Here is a 21,785-nt window from a genome sequence, read left to right as displayed (position 1 = left end):
ACAGACAGTTTAAAAAAAACGATGAATAGTAATAATAACAACTTTTAATATAAGACACTGATCAAATTAAAACACAAATGAAACTTATATAAATGTGCACTTACTGTGCTCAATCCTGGAAGAGCAGCAGAATTCAGATAATGCAGGACTAGCATTCAGTGCTGCCAACAAATTTTCTGGCTCACCACCTTTAGTGCCAATGCTTCAACCAAACTTCTGCTTCCGTTTGGTCATTACTACCACTAAATAAACAGTACAATCCTATAAGTTTAAAATGTCAGTTTTGCTTCAACCGATCGCACAAGATTATATGCAAGTCCACACTTATAAAGCCACAATGTTGCAAACCAATGGTACGCAAGGTGTGTAACGTGCATACAGCTGAGGCCTCCAATGCTTCCCAAGACAGTAAAAATGTGAGGTCCTGGGGGAAGTGGTTACAGAAAACACAGTTAAATGAAGCTTTAAACATGCCAATGATCATTCATTTCCAGTTCCACTTATTTTAACTATTATATATTAATAAAACTGATAATATATCAGTCAGAGGAAGCTCATTTCACAATGAGGAATTCACACCATAGGTACAGTAGTCCCTCGTTAATACAGGCACACTTTCGACTCAGATAACTGGTAGAACAAAAGTAGCAGGCAGGCTGCAGGCCTTGCATCCACACGAGCACTGTAACATTTTCTATGTAGATTTAAAAAGGATTTATTTTTGTAAAGTGTGTGCAGTATATATAAGGCACTGTATAGTATCATAATGTGTCAATGCAGCACCATTATCTATTTTATGTTAAATGTGTACTCAGTAGGCTATGGTAAAAAAAAAAAATGTGTTCAATTTAGTTTCAATTTAAAATAATATTTTATTATTTCCACATTGTACAGTAATGTGTACAGTGCAGCAGCATGATTTACTTTGGGTTACCGGTAGCCTATAGGCTAAAGTAAAAAGAAAGTGTGCTAGGTATTCATTTGATTTTACTGCTGTAATGTATACTTAGTGTTCCGTGTTTCTGGTTTACTACTAATTTTACATAAAAAATTAAAAGATTTTTTTAAAACTGGATGTCGGTTTTTACTGATTTATACCCGACTTCTGTCTACTCTTCAATATTTTCCCAGTACTGTTTTCTAGGAAATACACAATGAGGAATGGGGAGAAAACGTAAATCAGTTTATGACTATTCAAAAGAAAACGAATACTTTGAAGCATACAAAAATCAAAAATAGCAGAAGTGGGTCAGATGAGGCAGAGGATGCACAGTGCTGCAAATACTGCTGTACTGAGGTACATGTTCATTCTGACAATAAAAGAACATACTGAAAAATAAGCAACACATTAAACTAAAACAAGAAAGTGAACTGAGAGACAAGCAATCCATGTATCCTGCTTTGACACATGCTTTAATAAAAAGAGAGCGCAGAATGACTGTGTTAATGAGTTTGTCAGAGCTCTGTGCTTTGCTGGACAGCCACTGTTTATTGCAGAGAGGTATGTATTGGTGACTTCGTGTGACAGTTAAACACTGCCTAAGCCGACAATCTTAATCATAAATATCGTAAATATTTGACAGAAAATGGTGATACTTTAGTTGGTAAACTTATATGCATTGATGGAAATGTCATGTTCAAACCATCTGTAGATACTATTTCCGACAGCACAGCGATTGCCCAAACGTTCGCAAAGTACCAGCTAACTTGGGAAAATGTGGCTTCGACTTGCACAGATTCTGCTTTATCATACATGCCAGGGACATGAATCTTAATCAGAAACCAGAACTGCTATGCATCATATTCCACATGTAAAGTGTGTATACTGAGGTTCCCCCACCAAACAATTTTTTACCGATTTGATCCCTATTTTAATATATGTAAAATAAACTCCTAAAAATACCTGGAATTTTTTTAAAGATAAAAACTGAAAACGAGGAACACTATGTATACTGTATAGGCCTACTGTACAGATTTATTGTGACAAACCCGGGGTGAGCTTGCCACATGCAGGACCGTCTTCACTTGTCTTTTTGTGTAAAAGGAACAGCACTCCACAAGCACAGGAAGGTTTTTTAAACAGGGCAGGCCTGTATGTTTATTTTAAACTCCAAAACAAAACCAAAAACCTAACTCCTTCCAGGAGTGCTATCTGAACTGTTGCAGGTCTAAGCGGTTTCGCAGTCCAAAAAACCCCAACATTTATTTTCACAAGTGGATCACAGACACTGTACCTTTCTGGTTCCAGCTCCCTGGTAGTCTTACCTAATGGAGCCCTGAGCTGTCCTTTTATAGGATATAAGGAGCACCCACACTCTCACATGTCTTTGGCAGGGACAGGAATTAACCCCATCCCTGCCAACTACCACCACAACACACACAAACACCCACACTATTTACAGGCAGAGCTCTCACTCTGCCACATGTATATTTGTACTTAATGTAATGTGTACAGAGAAAACATTAATGTTATTTCAGCACAGTAATTTATTCATTTAAAATAATATGAGCACTATAAATGTCAGATTTAGGGGGGGACGGCTGTAAAGACTAAGAAATCATTCTAGAAACAGTACAGTTGTGGCCACCAGGGGGCTCCAAGCACTAAGTATAAATAACCTCATTAGAGTGGAGTTTGACCAACTTGAACACACTCTTTTGCACATTATTATTATTATTATTATTATTATTATTATTATTATTATTATTATTATTATTATTATTATTATTATCATTATTTAGCAGACACTTTTATCCAAAATTATTTAGAGACTAAGGGGTGAACAACAGAACCTTGGTTTTACGTCTCATCCGAAGGACAGAGCACAAGGAAGTTAAGTGACTTGTTCAGGATCACAAACAGTGAGTCAGTGGCTGAGCTGGGATTGTACCATTGAAACCTCCTTGTATCAAGCCCCTTTCTTTAACCACTGGACCCCCAAGCCTCACATTCATTATGATTGTGGCTCAAGATGTGTATTGAGAGAACCCACATGAATAAGATATCATATCTGCAGTTCCAGTCTGCTAGTGACATGCAGTAGCTGATATACTATTGACAAACTGTGTCCCCACGTGATGATAGCTAGAATCCTTCACTCATGACACTGAACTTTCCTTGAACCCGCTTCCTTAAGACTTTGTAATTACCCTGTAGGATTCTGGGGAGAATTCAGACTGTGTAGGAGGGAGGGAAGATGTTGAAAGCATTAGCTTATAAGGATATTGAGTTTTCAGTGCATTCTCAGTAGAAAGAAAGGTAATTATTTTCTGACATCCAGCTGGCATGAACACAAGCAAGCAAGATCCATAAAAAATAATAAAATGCCTTTTTTTATAATATAGAAGCTGCACCATGTTTTAAAAGAGGATGTGGCAGTGTGGCCAGGCAAGAGGCCTGGCGAGGGACAGGGTTGTTTATGGGGAGTATTGGGTGGCAGGGATGGAGTTAAAATCTTCCCTGCAAACACACAAGGGAATGTGGCTGGAGCTGTCAATTGAATAAATGTTTCAATGATTAATTAAAGCTCCAGTCACAGTTGTGTGGTATTTTTGTTTACGACTGTAAGTTGCCCTGGACAAGGGCGTCTGCTAAGAAATAAATAATAATAATAACACCGTGTAACACATTTTTTTTTTTTTTTGGTTCCTGGGTAGTAAGTGTTATTTCCTAATTGCTTATGCCTCAAAAGTATAGAAAATGGTTATTATTCCCCACAAACTTTGCTTTTGTGACCAGGACAGTGATATTTTGAAATTGACCTATTTTCCAGAACATTCCAGATAGATTCAGTGCTGAGTAAACTTGGAGTAACTTCTAGAACTTTCTAGAACTTTCAAGTAATATAAATAGTAGTATAAATACAGGGGCCTTAAGCCCACCAGTTCAGTTTAGTTCCAGCTGCCTAAGTGGATACATATCTGCATTTTTCTGAGATGGCATCAAGGTCATAGGAGACTTCAAAATGGTGGCATTCCTGATGGGTCTCCAAGGCGGTTTTACCAAGTTTCCCTGCTATCTTTGCCTTTGGGACAGCAGGGACACCAAGGCGCACTACCACAGGCGGGACTGGCCACAGTGGACCGAGCTCTCTGTGGGGAGGAACAATGTCAAGTGGGAGCCACTGGTGGACCCCCAGAAGGTGCTGATGACACCACTGCACATCAAATTGGGCCTTATGAAACAATTTGTCAGAGCTCTAGATAAGGAGTCGGCAGCCTTCAAGTACCTTCAAGACTTCTTCCTTAAGCTGTCTGAGGCAAAGGTCAAAGCCGGTGTCTTTGTCGGACCACAGATAAAGAAGATCCTGGAGTGCAATGAATTCCCCAAGAAGCTCACTAGTAAGGAGAAAGCGGCTTGGAACAGCTTTGTCGCAGTGGTTCGGGGCTTCCTGGGCAATCACAAGGCCGAAAACTATGTGGAGCTGGTTGAGACTCTGGTGAAGAACTACGGCACAATGGGCTGTAGGATGTCCCTCAAAGTCCATATCCTTGATGCTCATCTTGATAAATTCAAGGAGAACATGGGAGCGTAGTCGGAGGAGCAAGGCGAGCGCTTCCACCAGGATATACTGGACTTTGAACGTATAACGAGAACATGATGGGAGACTACATTTGGGGGCTGATTCGTGAAAGTGATTTACAGTATAATCGTAAATCTCGAAAAACTACTCGCTTCTAAATCTTTTGTAGTCATTTTTGTATTACTTTAGTATAAATACATGTTAATTCATATGTTGTTTTTTCTGACTTTATGTGAACGAAAAGACACAAATTCGCCCGTTTTCTCATTGGAAATAGGTAAATTTCAAAATATCACTGTCCTGGTCACAAAAGCAAAGTTTGTGGGGGATAATAGCCATTTTCTATACTTTTGAGGCATAAGCAATTAGGAAATAACACTTACTACCCAGGAACAAAAATTGTGTTACATAGTGTAATAATAATAATAATAATAATAATAATAATAATAATAATAATAATAATAATAATAATAATAATAATCACGGGTGGTGAAATGGTTAGTGATGGTGAGAATGAATGTTGGTAAAGGTATGTGTTTTGTGTTCTGTACTGTACTGTATTTACGTCGGTGTTTGTTTATGTTTGTGAGTGACCTTTTGAATAACCTTTTGTTTTGGCCCTTGTGCCTTTTGTTTTGTTAAATGTGTTTTGTTTAGAGTTTCTGTTCATGAGACTTTTTTTGGTGTCACATTTACCTGATGGCTGGTTTTCTTGTGCGCATGCCTTCCTATTTATGAAAGTAGAAGAATATATATATATATTCTAGAATATATATATATATTCTACTTTTTCTTAGACACCGGCTATTGAAATAATATTTAAGAAAACCAAATATTTTTGAAAGAGCTGCATTTGGCTTCTGGCTGTTCCTTCACATTTCTGAGAATAGCAAGTAAAGGGCATTTGATCCTTTCACACCTTTGTGATGATTAAACACCTCTTTGTGACACTATCCCACTAGATGGTGGTTTATGCACACTCACTGTAAAAGACCTACAACCATGGCCTAGAAATTATGTGTGTATATATATATATATATATATAGATAGATAGATAGATAGATAGATAGATAGATAGATAGATAGAGAGAGAGGAGGAAGAGGGTGAGGGAGGGAGAAGGAAGGAAGAAGAGAGGGCAAAAGAGAGGGTGAAAGGTTAGAGAGAGAAGGTGAAGGATAAGGATAAGGAGAACAAGACATGTTTTAGTAATGTTTAATGTTTAGTAATGTTTAGTTCATATATATGCCAGTTAATTGTTGTATTATTATTGCCAATACTTGTAATATAGTCATGCCAGTAAAACATATTTGAATTGAATTGAATTGAATTGAATTGAATTGAATTGAATTGAGAGAGACAGAGAGCGAGCGAGAGAATTCAAAAATAGCAAATAGCTCTATACCCATTGAGAATCAAGATACTCATCAATCACTAGTGTAACAGCACACATCTGACTAAAATACAAAATAAAATAACTCCCTCTCTATAATGCACATATAGTGAAGCAAAAATGTAACTTTTCGTGCTTTCGTGCTTTTCAGCATGCTTAGGGTCATGTATAAAAATGCTGGACAGGCCTGGTTGCCTATAATTATGGCTAGCATGGCTGCAAGTGGAGACCTCAGTGACTTTGAAAGAGGGGTGATTGTTGGGGCGTGTTTGGCAGGAGTTTCAGTGACCAAGACAGCCCAACTTGCTGATGTTTCATGAGCAACGGTGTCTAAGGTGATGTCGGCATGGAACTCTGAGGGAAAGACATCATCAGCAAAGGCCAACAGTGGGTGGAAGCACATGCTCCAGGATCATGATATTCATGCATTCATTCGAAGTGCAAGGCAAAACAGACGAGCAACTGCAGATCAATTAACTGCAAAAAAAGCAGCCAGTTTCATCAAAAACGGTCCGATGAGAACTCCACAGAGCGGGATACCATAGTCCACTACCTGTATATATATATACAGATGTGCTCAAATTTGTTGGTACCCTTACAGCTCATTGAAATAATGCTTCATTCCTCCTGAAAAGTGATGAAATTAAAAGCTATTTTATCATGTATACTTGCATGTCTTTGGTATGTCATACAATAAAGCAAAGAAGCTGTGAAAAGAGAAAGGACAGAGTTGTCTGAGGAGATCAGAAAGAAAATAATAGACAAGCATGGCAAAGGTAAAGGCTACAAGACCATCTCCAAGCAGCTTGATGTTCCTGTGACAACAGTTGCAAATATGATTAAGAAGTTTAAGGTCCATGGAACTGTAGCCAACCTCCCTGGGTGCGGCCGAAAGAGGAAAATCGACCCCAGATTGAACAGAAGGATAGTGCGAATGGTAGAAAAAGAACCAAGGATAACTGCCAAAGAGATACAAGCTGAACTCCAAGGTGAAGGTACGTCAGTTTCTGATCACACCATCCGTCGCTTTTTGAGCGAAAGTGGGCTCCATGGAAGAAGACCCAGGAGGACTCCACTTTTGACAGAAAAACATAAAAAAAGCCAGACTGGAATTTGCTAAAATGCATATTGACAAGCCACAATCCTTCTGGGAGAATGTCCTTTGGACAGATGAGTCAAAACTGGAGTTTTTTGGCAAGTCACATCAGCTCTATGTTCACAGACGAAAAAATGAAGCTTTCAAAGAAAAGAACACCATACCTACAGTGAAACATGGAGGAGGCTCGGTTATGTTTTGGGGCTGCTTTGCTGCGCCTGGCACAGGGTGCCTTGAATCTGTGCAGGGCACAATGAAATCTCAAGACTATCAAGGCATTCTGGAGTGAAACATACTGCCCAGTGTCAGAAAGCTCTGTCTCAGTCACAGGTCATGGGTCCTCCAACAGGATAATGACCCAAAACACACAGCTAAAAGCACCCAAGAATGGATAAGAACAAAACATTGGACTATTCTGAAGTGGCCTTCTATGGGTCCTGATCTGAATCCTATCAAACATCTATGGAAAGAGCTGAAACTTGCAGTCTGGAGAAGGCACCCATCAAACCTGAGACAGCTGGAGCAGTTTGCTCAGGAAGAGTGGGCCAAACTACCTGTTAACAGGTGCAGAATTCTCATTGAGAGCTACAGAAAACGTTTGATTGCAGTGATTGCCTCTAAAGGTTGTGCAACAAAATATTAGGTTAGCGGTCCCATTATTTTTGTCCATGCCATTTTCATTTGTTTTATTATTTACAATATTATGTTGAATAAAAAATCAAAAGCAAAGTCTGATTTCTATTAAATATGGAATAAACAATGGTGGATGCCAAATACTTTTGTCAGTTTCAAGTTATTTCAGAGAAAATTGTGCATTCTTCGTTTTTTGTGGAGGGGTACCAACAAATTTGAGCACGTCTGTATATATATATATATATATATATATATATATATATATATATATAGATAGATAGATAGATAGATAGATAGATAGATAGATAGTTATATATGTCATTTACTTAAACATGCATATTTTAGCTGTACAAATAGAAAGTCAAATAGAAATTTATTCAATAAATATAGAGAGATAGATAGAGAGATAGATAGATAGATAGATAGATTTTTACAATGCATTAGTAAGACCTCACCTAGAATATTGTGTTCAGTTCTGGTCACCTCGTTGCAAAAAGGATATTGCTGCTCTAGAAAGAGTGCAAAGAAGAGCAACCAGAATCATCCCGGGTTTAAAAGGCATGTTGTATGCAGACAGGCTAAAATAATTTAATCTACTCAGTCTTGAACAAAGAAGACAACGCAGTGATCTGATTGAAACATTCAAAATCCTAAAAGGTACAGACAATGTCGACCCAGGGGACTTTTCTGACCTGAAAAAAGAAACACGGACCAGGAGTCACAAATGGAGATTAGATAAAGGGGCATTCAGAACAGAAAATAGGAGGCACTTTTTTACACAGAGAATTGTGAGGGTCTGGAACCAACTCCCCAGTAATGTTGTTGAAGCTGACACCCTGGGATCCTTCAAGAAGCTGCTTGATGAGATTCTGGGATCAATAAGCTACTAACAACCAAACAAGAATGATGGGCTGAATGGCCTCCTCTCGTTTGTAAACTTTCTTATGTTCTTATAGATAGATAGATAGATAGATAGATAGATAGATAGATAGATAGATAGATACTTTGTTTTTACATTACATACATGCATGTTTTAAATATTAAATTGAATGTGATGCATGAGCATCATTGTCTGGTTTGTGATGCACTAGGGTATGACTACACTGTAAATATAATTCACTGTTGTCTTGTTAAATGTGCTGTCATACTGCAGAGCACATACAGAGGGAGAGAGATCCTCAGAGATGATGTCAGTCCTTCCAAATTGCTGTAAAGCTGTTGGGCAGATGCTTGGAATATAAACCACAGATAAGGTTTAGAACAGTAATGGAGGGATTGGCAAAGCAACTGAGTCAACATTTTTGGTTGAATGACTTAAGAATTGATTGACCACCTATGTACTTTATTAAATCAAGCATTATATAAAGGTGCTTCATTAAAAATAAATGATAAAGGGACAATCACTCACTTCTGACAACCATATTATGTCAACAAATGGTTCTCTAATTAAGCTTATGTAGAATCATAAAATTATGTTCTACTATGTTATGTTCAATCATAAAATTGCCACCTCCTGAGAAGATTAAAAAGTAGTAGTAGTAGTAGTAGTAGTATTGTTGTTGTGGTATTGCAGGTGTCCACCTCTTCCACTCCTGGTCTTTGTCCCAACCCTGTTCTAAATTGTTAAATTGAACCAATTAAACCTCCATCCAGACCCGGAAGTTCTTAATTATTTCATTTTACTTTACCTGTTAAACCTGGAGTGGAATGGCCCTCCAGGACTGTGATTGGACACCAGTGCTGTATTATATTCATTTGCATTTGCAACCTCATTCACTCGATCTGAATGCTAGCAGATCCAAACACAGCCATCCATTAAATCATTAAAATAGAAGACCCCCATTTTACTGACAGAAATAAACTAAGGAGATCAGCATGCACTGTTAGAAATTCAATTTTTACAACCTTGGTACATTATGTGCACAAAATCAATCTACATAAATGTAATGATCTAGAAGATGACATCTGTATTTAGAACCATCAAGGTTTAAATCAGTTAAACGGGTCCCTACTGTATGCCTGCTACAGTGTATGTACAAATATACATTTTGTTTAAACGTTGCAAGAATCAGGTATTTGGCAAGAGTTCCTTATACCTTTTCATATTTTAACAACCAACAGAACAGTCTGCAGATGGGTAAAAGCAAGCAGGGTTGGAGGCAGAACGTACACAAGCACTGTTCTGTTTTATTATTTTGTATGTTCAGAGCACTCACTTTATTTTTTTAAATGGTTTTCCAGGGTGCTGGGCCCAGCTGTGACCTTCATAGTGCGTTCAAACCCACAGAACCTGACGACCGCAGATGTGGCCAATGCAGCAGGTAGGACTGCTTTCACCTTTGACCTGTTTTCATTTAAACGTGTTCCAAGATGCACACGAAGCGCTCAGTAAAATGCATATTTAACGGAGGAGTCAGTGGGGAGGGGGCAGTTGGGGCATGTTGGATATTGAATTTGGAACACCAGAAAGTCCATTAAAAGTGGGGGCGACCTCATTGTTTGTAATGGAGTGGATTTAAAAAGAAACAAAGAAACTTGGATGTCTTTTGGAACTTTACAGGACAATAAATGTTGATTGAGTAAGAATAATAGAGACAGTCGTAAGGCCTACTGTGCTTCTGGGGGCATGTGAGAACCAGTGGAGGCTCGGATATGCCAGTGGAAAAGGGGTGCATGTGGGTTAGAAATGTAACCTATTGTATCTAAAAGCGATTCTATATCTAGCGGCAGTGCATAGTGTTAACGAGCGCCATTGCTGTCCCGTGTGTTCCTCACGAACAAACACACCACTCAACAGTACTGACTTTTCAACCCATTCATTTGGTGAGTTTACACCAAACCCACTTACTTACCTTTGCTCCTGTCTCAAGCTGGTTCATGTTTAAAAGTCAGGACACTGGCAAAGAGGAATCTGAGCAAAGAACTGCATCCCAACCCCAGGCAGTGTCTGCTCCCTGGATCGACAGACAGCTGGCTGCTGCCCCCAGAGTGTGCTCCCTGGATCGACAGACAGCCGGCTGCTGTCCCCAGTGTCTGCTCCCTGGGTCGACAGACAGCTGGCTGCTGCCCCCAGAGTGTGCTCCCTGGATCGACAGACAGCTGGCTGCTGCCCCCAGTGTCTGCTCCCTGGATCGACAGACAGCCGGCTGCTGTCCCCAGTGTCTGCTCCCTGGATCGACAGACAGCCGGCTGCTGTCCCCAGTGTCTGCTCCCTGGATCGACAGACAGCTGGCTGCTGCCCCCAGAGTGTGCTCCCTGGATCGACAGACAGCCGGCTGCTGTCCCCAGTGTCTGCTCCCTGGATCGACAGACAGCTGGCTGCTGCCCCCAGAGTGTGCTCCCTGGATCGACAGACAGCTGGCTGCTGCCCCCAGAGTGTGCTCCCTGGATCGACAGACAGCCGGCTGCTGGCCCCAGTGTCTGCTCCCTGGATCGACAGACAGCTGGCTGCTGTCCCCAGTGTCTGCTCCCTGGATCGACAGACAGCTGGCTGCTGCCCCCAGTCCTGCCGCAACCCTATCCTGACATTTATATAAGCAAGCATTCAATTGCACAGGCAACTGTGAGACAGAAATGATTGTTCTAGGAGTATTGCACTGTTGTTTAGTTAGCTGCATAGTGTCTATTTGAATAACCCAGTTAACTGTGGGTAAACATCAATGAAACATGTTTAGCAGCAAAGTGTGCTGGAGTTTTTTTTTCTATAAAGACTGAAAAAGCTCAATAAAAAGTGATAAATAGCTTACAAAAATATGAAATAATGTTTAATGCTTTTAAACTTTACTGATTATATGCATTTCAAACAACACTTAGGGCTAGATTCTCAAAGCTATTTACTCCAATCCTTTTTGTTTCTTTTCTGAAAGAAAAAAAAAAAAAACCCTATGACTGCTTGCAAGCTCCAGAATGAAATGTTTTGTTAATGAGTTGTTTTTTTTTTCCTTTTTGAAAAAGTTGCACTAATAATGATTTTGAATAATGATTGATAAATCTAACCCTTTGTTTCTTAGTAGAGAGCGCAATATCGGTTGCATGCACAGTAGAGATACAATCAACGCTAAATGAAAGTAATTTTCACAGCTGTACAATGAATACAGTAGCTTCAGCAATGAAGATAAAGTGGGGCAGCTTCAGATAGAGAACTACAAAGGGGGCTGCTCTTTGAAAATTGCTTCAGTTAGCACGGTGCCTTTTTTAAACAGCCATTCCAATGGGGATGTACATGAATACAATTAAGAGCTATTTACTTTATGGCTTGTTTATTATTATTATTATTATTATTATTATTATTATTATTATTATTATTTATTTCTTAGCAGACACCCTTATCCAGGGCGACTTACAATTTATTTTTTAAATACAATTACCCATTTATACAGTTGGGTTTTTACTGGAGCAATCTAGGTAAAGTACCTTGCTCAAGGGTACAGCAGCAGTGTCCCCTACCAGGGATTGAACCCACGACCCTCTGGTCAAGAGTCCCGAGCCCTAACCACTACTCCACACTGCTGCCCTATGTTTACAAATGTAATTGGAAAGGTCTTCCTAGGTGTTTTTCAGTTGTTTGCCAAGTTATATTTACTATACTGTAGCTCTGTGTTATTGCAACTGAAAGAGATCAAGGGACACCTAAAGGGAATATGTTTGTATTTTTGGGGGTAATGAGACAAAGCAAGGGCTGGAAAGTCTCAGCCATTCTTTTGAGGGGAACATTAGAGTGAGTAAATTTTTTTAAATATAAAAACAAATGCCCTAATGAACAATATATATATATATATATATATATATATATATATATATATATATATATATATATATATATATATATATATATATTGTTATCATATTTCGAATTCTGCCCATAATATTGTGTTGAATGCTGCTTCCAAATTCAGAAGTCAGTTCTTTAAAAAATGCACTTTGGTCTTTTATTTTCTAACATTACCAAGAAAAAAAAGTATAATCAGTATGGTGGCCTGCGCTGTGGAAGACTTCTTTACATAACATATTTACCCCCTCTGTCAAATACCCAGATCTTACTGTGACAGTTTGTATTTGTGATTAGCTCAGGCACTCTGCTTGTTTCAGCATGATCTTTTCAGCTGCAGCTCAGTCAGACTTTCCTACTGGCTTAGACACTTGTTTCTGCCTCAAATAAGCATTTTTTTCAACTGCTTTCAAAGTATAGATATTATAAGAAACAATCAATCAATCTTTATTTCTTATATAGCATAATAATCTATCACGATAATCGTCTTAAAGCGCTTTACAGATCAAAATAAAATGAATAGTATACAAAATAGATCTGAGAAATAGTAAAAGATAACATGATAAAATACCCCTTTAAATTACATACATTAAAATAATACAAATGGGGTTTTAATCTTACTTTAAAAAGCAGTGACAAAATGCACGTCATTTCTAAAAAAGAAATAGCATAAAATAGGAAACTCAAGGAAGAAATTGAAGTCAAGTGGACAACATTGTTTCTTATAGTTTTAGTTGATTAAGCATTATGAAGTTATGGATGAGAAAGTACAGTACAGCTTGGATATATATATATATATATATATATATATATATATATATATATATATATATATATATCAACTAAATCTCTGGAACTTTCAATGAGTATTTGGCTTTGTTTTAAATGAAGTACTTTATGAAAGTGTTTATGTGATTATACTTTATCAAATTCAGTAAGACCGCTTGTCAGCTTCAGAGATAATAATTTGGTGTATTCAGTTCAATGGTAAAATACACAAAGGCATATAAACTCTGTTCAAATTCATTCAGTTGATGTCTGTTAATCCTCATTTGAAAAACGATGGCAGTGCTAATCTTGGGGAACAAGAGCGGTCCAGACACATCTTAATGTGGATGTTTGATAGCTGTAACACTTGCTATCTGTTCAGCTGGAAGACTTGTTCGAAATGGCACATTCTGACAGAAATCCTTTACTAGGGAGAAAGAAAAGATGAGTAGCTTTGTATGAAAATATCACAATGTTTGTTGTACCTAATTGGCATTCATTGAAAATATAATGAGCACAGGCGTTGATGAAATGTGTAAATTGAATGGTAACAAATATAATCACACAGTCCTTCATTGCTGAGTGTTGAAACGTATTAAGACTCTGTACAAAGTCAGGTTAGATTTGACATGGGTTCTGTTAGAACTGAAGGCCTGTTTAATTCAAAGGCATTGTTTATATAGGGCAAACTCAGGGGGCTCAGGCACGTTTCTGAGGAGGTCCTTTGTTGTGCCGCAGTGTTGCACATTGTAATAAATGACCAGTGTTGATAATATATATATAAATATATACTGTGGTATATGCTTTCTTGTTTGGATGTGTGTTTCTGAAAGCTTGTGAGGTTTATAACTTGGGAATGCCTTGTTAGATTCATTTGAAAATGTGTATGTTCACTCGTAATGGTGGGGAAGTGAACGAGGCTTGGTTACAGATTTTTATAAGAACCTGTTCTCCCAAAACACCCCAAACCTGACCCTTTGAATATGGTGGGGTGTAATGACAGTTACTTTAAAAATAAAAGCTTGGATACTCCCCCCTCAGGAAATAAGGGTTGGCAGAGTAGGTCTGACTAGATTGTGAGCATCGTTGCTTACGAGCTCACATTGGCGTGATTTGTCGTGTTGAGCAAACACCCTATATTTACTTTAGGAGCCACTCTTATCTGTACTTCAACACCTAGGTCCATGTTCATGAGTCATTAACACATCAGTATATACAAATAATACACTTACAATGGTCAATACCTCAAGTTACAGTACTGTAGGTTCATACTGTAATTATCTACCCATTACACATTAACAGTAGATAACATAAAAAAACACAAACAATATTAATAAAAGCTACAGTGGTGGTTGAAGTCACCGTGCACACTTCTCTTTGGCTGTGAGGACATTACTCCTCATAGTGGCATTGCCTTCTAATCTTCATCAGCAGTAGGGCATAATAGCAGATGACAGCCATCCGTCACACTTTATCTGCACAGACCTTGATTAGCTATCAATATCGCTGTGGCTGGCAGTATGTTGTCACTTTTTTGTTGGCTATGTTTAGATTGAAAATGCGCTGAATAAATGGCTCAGGTCAAAGTGGATCTTCCATACCCCATAACATGCAAGCACAGGCTGGTACCATGCTGCCCCAGACTCCCAGAAGAGAGAAGGATGGTACTGTGTGTGCTGTTATAAAGGTGATGTTGGCTTGCTGTATTTTAAGCATCACTGTTAACTAACCCCACCAACAGGAAAGCCCCAATGGACATTTCCATGATGGCATTTGTAATGTACGCAGCTGGATTTTCTGACTAGTTCTCTACGAACCGCTATGAACTTGTCTGGATTTGCACATGACAGCATGCACAGACTCATGCAGTATGTTATTTTTAGTCATGTTATTCAATATTTTTTTTTATATTTGGTCCAGCAGGTACTCTTTCAGTACATTATGATGTTTGTTTTAAAATGATAAATCCATTTAAATGGAATAGGCCATTAGGCTATTCTATAGTAACACCATGTAACATTTTTTTTTGTGTTTGTTGTTTAATATTGTTTTAAACACAGTATTTTTTTTTTTAAAAAAAGATATATTAGGGTGAAATGGCAGAAATATGTTTAAGGCAATTAAACCATTACTGAAGAGGAAGGAAGGGATGATTCCCATAGTGCATCTGTGTGCCCTTGGTGCTCTTATTTTATTAGGTTATCCCATTGTCCCACTGGACAGTGCTCCCTGGCCCTGAACTCTTGTTTATTGATGAGCTGTGAGGGGCACTGAGAGCACCTGTCAGGATTTGAGGACTGTGGGCGGTGAGGTGAGAGCCCTCATTGTAGTCCCCCCTCTTCATGCTCAAGAGAAAAAGACCCTAAAGACCATTTCCAATAGACCTCCTTGGTCGTGAGAACGAAGCTTGCTCAGTGGAAAATGAGATGGCAGCAAAGCAGGGGAATGCAATTAGCAAGGACGTCAGAACAGTGTTTGCAAACGTTTTGCTTGGAAGACATGTTTGCTTTCTTTTCCCTCAAAACATAAAAAAAGCACATAGTTTTTGTTTTCTTTTAATGTAATCAGATAACTTCCTAAAATGCAGAAAATATACTGTATGTCTGTCGTTCAGTTTCATTGGGTTTACAAATCCTGTTTTTATGCAATTAGAGTACACGGTACAGTTTGGGGAGACATACGCCGCAAATGTTTCTTTTCCATTGCAGTCAGACTCAAAGAGGAAGTAGCACATACAGTAACTATCTTTTTGTTTAATAAAATCCAGGAAGTTAGAAATGCACTGGTCACTAAATAGCTATACCTAGGGGCCACATGGAGTGCACTTGGGCTAAAATGAAGAGCCCAGTCGTTCTGCATTTATCACAAATGGAGTATCACGGCATGATGACCAATTCAGGGATACCAAGTTCTTTAGACAGTAAGGGGTGTGATCAGGCTAAAATATGTAACCTGTGATGGTAGTGGTACAGTAGTATATTTGTGGCCGTTTTGTGGTAGTTCTAGAATAGTCTTTCATATGGTACTTGTTTTGAGTGATTTTTCCACAGAAGCACAGCAAAGCAGCTAACTGGCTTGCTGGAGATTGATGCAATAAGCTTGGTTGACCTGGTTACTTGACTGTGTGTCCTTGTATAAAGAAGAATACACAAGGAGAGAAATGCATCAGATTTGATGCTGAACCAAAATATCCCTTCCCTGTAATTCAGTAATCTTCCCCTTGTATCGACAGTGCACCCTCTGCACAGACAGCACCATAAACTATGACCAATGAAATGACTTCATATTATTGGCTTATTTAAGCAGCGTGCAAAACTGGCTCCTATGACTCCTAATTACAAAAACATTGGCTGCAAGAGTCATTTCCAGCTGAGCAGATCAGCATAGATTCATTCGCTGACAGCTTTGACCTTCACTCCAGCAAACACTTGTCAAAATGCCACATGGAATTACCTGGCTCTTTAGTAAGAAGTAATGGGGTTTATCTACCTACCCTTTCACTGTCACTGATCACAGACCTATGGAAACCTGCAACAGTGGGCATTCTATATACAGTCGCTTAAGAAGTATCTCAGAAACCATGAGACACACCCTCCCCTCCTGCTTGAGGGGCAAAAACCAGTACTTTGACCGAAGTGGCTAATATAATAAGGAGGAAAATGTATTGTATTTGTCTGCAGTGGTGATAAAGTTCGACTGCCGTTATTGTGTAGGTAATTGTGCATGTACATGAAGGTAGCTTCTTCAGCAGTACTATTCACTTAACCTGGGGTCTAGTGTAGCTGCTGTATTGGGGTCTGTGAACGGAGCAGAGGGGCTGAAGAGCATGAAGACACAGAAGACCAGGGGTTTGGGGCTGAAATGCCAATTGGGCACAATGTTATTGAATGCAGACTGGACACTATTAGAAGTGTTCCAGCTCCACTGGGTGATGGACAGGCTGGCAACCTTAACAATATGTTCATTTTTAATTTTCTCACCATGCTCACTCACCCACTCCTTTCAACAAAATGGCTCCCAAATCTGTCTGAGCAGACTTTCTATCCTCCCACCTGATCACTGATTGAATTCCCCACCTTTCCTACTGAAGCATGTAATATCCGGAATTTACAATTACCCAGTTACCCACTTAACCAACTGCCAATTAACCTGAACACATTTCTTTTTAACCTGTTAGTTGCCAGCTTGTATCATCTCCCTGCAGTACTTTCTCAGGTTCTTAACTGCATACAGGCTTTGTCTTTGTTTACCCTGCAATAACCACTGCCTGCCGTACTGTTACAGGGTCATGCGACTTTTGGGTTTCTGGATGATAAAGAATTATACATTTGAGATCATGGCTTCATATATATTTTCTAATACACACATGTATTCTTTTAGGTGAAGTTTGGGTGCAAGAAATGTTAACTTGGACTGACTTCTTATTTGCAGGATTATTGAAACACTACATGCTAAACGTGTCTGTGACCTTGACATTAACCTGTACCTATTTTTTTTTTTTTTTTTTTTTTTTTTGGGGGGGGGGGGGGGGGGGCACACATGACCTTTTAGATTTCTGCATGATAGAGAATTACATATTCCGGGAATGTTGATGGTAAAAAGTATTCCTTTAATGTTGATAAAGGTATAGTTGGTAGACTAGCTACGTACACAATGGAGAGTAACCAAAATGACCACCAAAAAACCTGTATTTATCTTCAATTTGGTCTGTGAGATTTGCTGTCAGATGAATGAAGCAACTCACCTTGCAGTACATACAGATAATTGAGCTTTCTTAACTCCGTTAGAAGTTCAGTTTTCTTCCGTGTTTCTCCCAACTGTCATCTCAAGTTGCTGAGCAAAGCTTAGAGCAATGGATGTGGTGCTACAGGTCTATTTAGAACTAGTCTCATTCAGGCTTACACATCTGTTCATGTGACAAAAGACTGCTAATGTCATTGTCAGCAGCCCAGCCTGTATCTGCTTCGAATACCATGGACAAATGTGTGCTTGAAGAGTGACATGTCACTTAAAACCTCTTTCCAGCTATCTGTCTGACGCAGATGTGTGGGTGCAGGTTTCAAACTGCTCTGACATTTTGAATGTCTTTTTCATTTACAGTCAAACGTGCTTAATATCACTTCAATGGGATGGGGCAGAAATGGTGACAGTAAGCGGAGTTGACAATATCATGGATTCACTAATAACCTGGCAAACAAAAGGGTTTCTGGTTAAGCTCAACCAACTATGCAATAATATCATGTTACATTAGTACCCTCTACTACATATTCAGTGGTGTTACAGAAACATCAAAATGCTTGTAAAAAAATGTAAGCACCAGCTTTAAGTACTTGCATATTAACTGCCCTATCTCTCTCACTGCTTTATTTCCCAAAGTGATTTTTCCACTAACTCCCCCCCCCCCCAAAAAAAAGAAACAACTACTGAAATGTAAACTTCCCACTCTTCAAGTCAGCAAGCGTTTTGCATTTTAATCTCCTTTGTCTGTGAGAGCTATTGTTTCAGGTATGAGAACAGACACTGCACAGCCAGCTGATGCAGCTTGATAAGAAATGTGATCATGCACATGGTTTGAAAGGATATTGGGTTTGGTGGAAATCAGTTGCATTTGATTGGTACTAAGTGGAGTGTGATAATAACTGAAAGTGATATTATCAATAGCTTGTTTCCATTGACTCCCAATATATTATGGCCAGGACATGTCAACGTGGTGATAATATGCAGAGTGATATTAAGCAGGCATAACTGGGTTTTAATCTTGGCATTTTCTTTTAATCGATTAATCACCCCATCTGGATGATTAATTAATCGCACCCGTTTGCGCTATGCAATTGTAGTGAAAGATAAATGTAAAAGTAACACTTGGTATTAATGCTATTTTTTGCAAGCATTTATTTAATGACGCCTAACGTTTTACAGGCAACTTTAATTTAACAATAAATAAAAATGTTAACTTGCATGTAATCTGATGTTAGCCAAAGCAAGTCTTTTAATATAATACAGTGCACTCCGTTTATAAGAATTACTGATATAAGAATCAACCGCATATAGTGATCAAAACCACTGGATCCAAATAATTTCTATACTAACCAATGTAAAATAATCCGTTTATAAGAATCATTTCGAGGCAAACTGACTGTATGTAATACGATGCTGTATCAAGTGCAATGACGTGTACAACCAATAAAGCTGTTTTTGAATTTGAATTTGATCACATCTCGCGTGATTAGGCACATACAGAGTGTGTGCAGTATAATCCCAGGTCTGCAGCAACTCCCAGTAGAAAAAAAGCAAGTCGTGCAGTTTATGTGTGTCGACAAGTCGTACAAGTCAGGAAGGCGGGACATTGATCAGCAGCACTGGGAAATGTATTTATTATTATTTTTGTAGTAGGTTTTATTTTTTAATGGGAATAGGGTAAAGTCAACGTGAATTGATCAACCATTTCCACAGTTTTTCCAGTGTTTATTGGCTATCCACCGATCTCATTTTTTTTGTATCAGGGGTGTTTTATCGGGTTTTATCGGTTAAAACCGAAAATCAGAAGCCCTAAATATATATTTAAGATGGATACTATTCATAATTGTATTAACAGCAATATACAAAACTAGTCACTTAAATGTTGCGCTCTCGTTTTCTTGTTCTTCATTCGACTTTGAAATGAGAAAGATTAAATCACATAAATTAAAATAAAAGCTAAGCCCCCCCCACCCGCCCCCCGGCCCCCCCCCCCCCCCCCCCCCCCCCACCATATTTATAAACTGAAGCTGTATCTAAATCTAGATTTGTATTTTGAACAAAATTTATTTGATATTAAAACCTACAACTGCTATACTTTCAAATGAAGGAGGGCTGGGTGACAAAGGCGCTGAGCTACAATAGGTCTGAAATGACACAAGCTCTGTGGATGGGGGTTGGTCAGTTTAAATGTGATCCCTGCTTGAATAATTGAGTCAATCATCCTGGAGACACACTGAGTCTGCCATTTACCATGGAGCTTTTACAGTCACCAGGAAGTCAGAAAAATTGATTTTACCGTCAGGTCTTGGCGTCCCCCTAATAACCTGGGTATATTTTTGTTGGGTATATTTCCCTTTAACCCGTTTGCCACCGTCTCTTGAAGTACTCTCTGCCATCTGTCTAGATTTCTTTCTCACGCACTGCTTTTTGCTACAGCACGTGGGTAGATTAGATTAATTGATCAATTATTTTTTAATCGATTAACACCCACATTACAACCCCTAATACAAACAATTACAATTCTAAACGTAAACATTTTGATCAAAGTTTTTATTCATGTTTAACTTTTATTTTACCCTTATAGAAGTTTATGGTACTAAAGAACATTTGCAAAACAAGTTGGCCTGCTCTTAGCTTTTCAAAATAACGAGTGATACCTAGAAAGAAATATCTAACCTATTGCCAAATTTATTGGTGCAACAAAAATGGCTGTAAAAAAAAAAAGAAATTCAAAATTATGGTAACACTGTTTTCAACATTTGCTTCAAACACACACCAAGCCACATGCCGCAGTACCACTATGATTTGCGTTACTGCGCATTTTGACGCAGTCACAGGGAACATGTAAACTGTGACCACTATAGATATACATTACAAACTGACAGACAACAAGAAGATTACATGTCTTTACATCATCATTTCTTTGGCAAGTAGTTATGATTTCTTCCATCAGGGTTGTTCTGTCCTTTTGCTCAACCCTCTTGTTTTCTTTCCATATACTGACTCTGCTTTTGCCCCAGTAGGTATCTCTGTTTATAAGGTGGAGTCTTAGTTGTTGGATAATTAGTAAAAGGTAGGGTTTTTGAATAACTGTACATGTTTCACAAAGAATCCCCTTTGCAGAAGTACCTCCCAGATGAATGTACCCCGGCTGCCTAAGATAATACAGTCTCTTTGAAGCAGTGTCTCCATTCTCAGCACAGAGGGACTCTAGTGCCTCAGGAGCTGAATTTCCTTTACCTGATGAGCTAATCTGACATGACAGCCTGGTGTGCAGATGGGTATCACTTGTCAATAGCTTTCCTAGGAAGACAAAGAAAGAGAAATGTCTGTATTGTACACTTCATGCACAAGTAACACTACTTTCCCCTTTTCCAATCCAGGTGCCTTGCTGAAATGTAAATTCAGGTTGCCTAGGTAACACTGGTATCGCAAAAACCTATTTCCATTTTTCACATTTAGATGTTTAAGTTTGTGCATTTGCCAGTGGTGACTAAGCAGTAAACACAGTACAGCTGCTTGGTTTATCATTGCTATTCTGAAGAACTTTTGAACCTTTATTGGGAATATGTGTCGTAAATTCTATAAAGTAATGCAAATATTAGACTTAAGAAAAAAAAGAAACCAAGCAAGGGGTTGTTTGAAGTGTGCAGATGATAAAATCACTGTAGACCTTATTCTTATGACTGTTATCCATGTATTATTTGTTTACTTTTTTATCTGTTCAAGGATTTATTTTTTTATTTTTAAGAGATTCCCAGGAGATGCAATAAGCTGTTCAAAGGTAAGCCTTGCCAACTCCTGCAGACATGAAAACAAACAAACACAGTACACAGTATTTCCTGTGTTTTTTTTACCTTGAGTTG

The 21,785-nt window shown here is 38.6% G+C and overlaps 1 protein-coding gene across 1 annotated transcript in view; it reads left to right on the top strand.

Moving 5' to 3' along the window:
* Positions 1-21,785, top strand: part of LOC117394798 (receptor-type tyrosine-protein phosphatase N2) — a 244,129-nt gene that overhangs the window by 88,883 nt on the left and 133,461 nt on the right. The window contains exon 11 of the mRNA XM_059019205.1: positions 9,885-9,964. Within this exon, the coding sequence (XP_058875188.1) occupies positions 9,885-9,964 (80 nt within the window). The remainder of the gene's footprint in view (positions 1-9,884; positions 9,965-21,785) is intronic.

This window comes from Acipenser ruthenus, chromosome 3, assembly GCF_902713425.1.
Source record: "Acipenser ruthenus chromosome 3, fAciRut3.2 maternal haplotype, whole genome shotgun sequence".
NCBI lineage: Eukaryota > Metazoa > Chordata > Actinopteri > Acipenseriformes > Acipenseridae > Acipenser > Acipenser ruthenus.
Note: the sequence above shows the minus strand (reverse complement) of the source record. Positions and strands in the feature narration are given on the sequence as shown.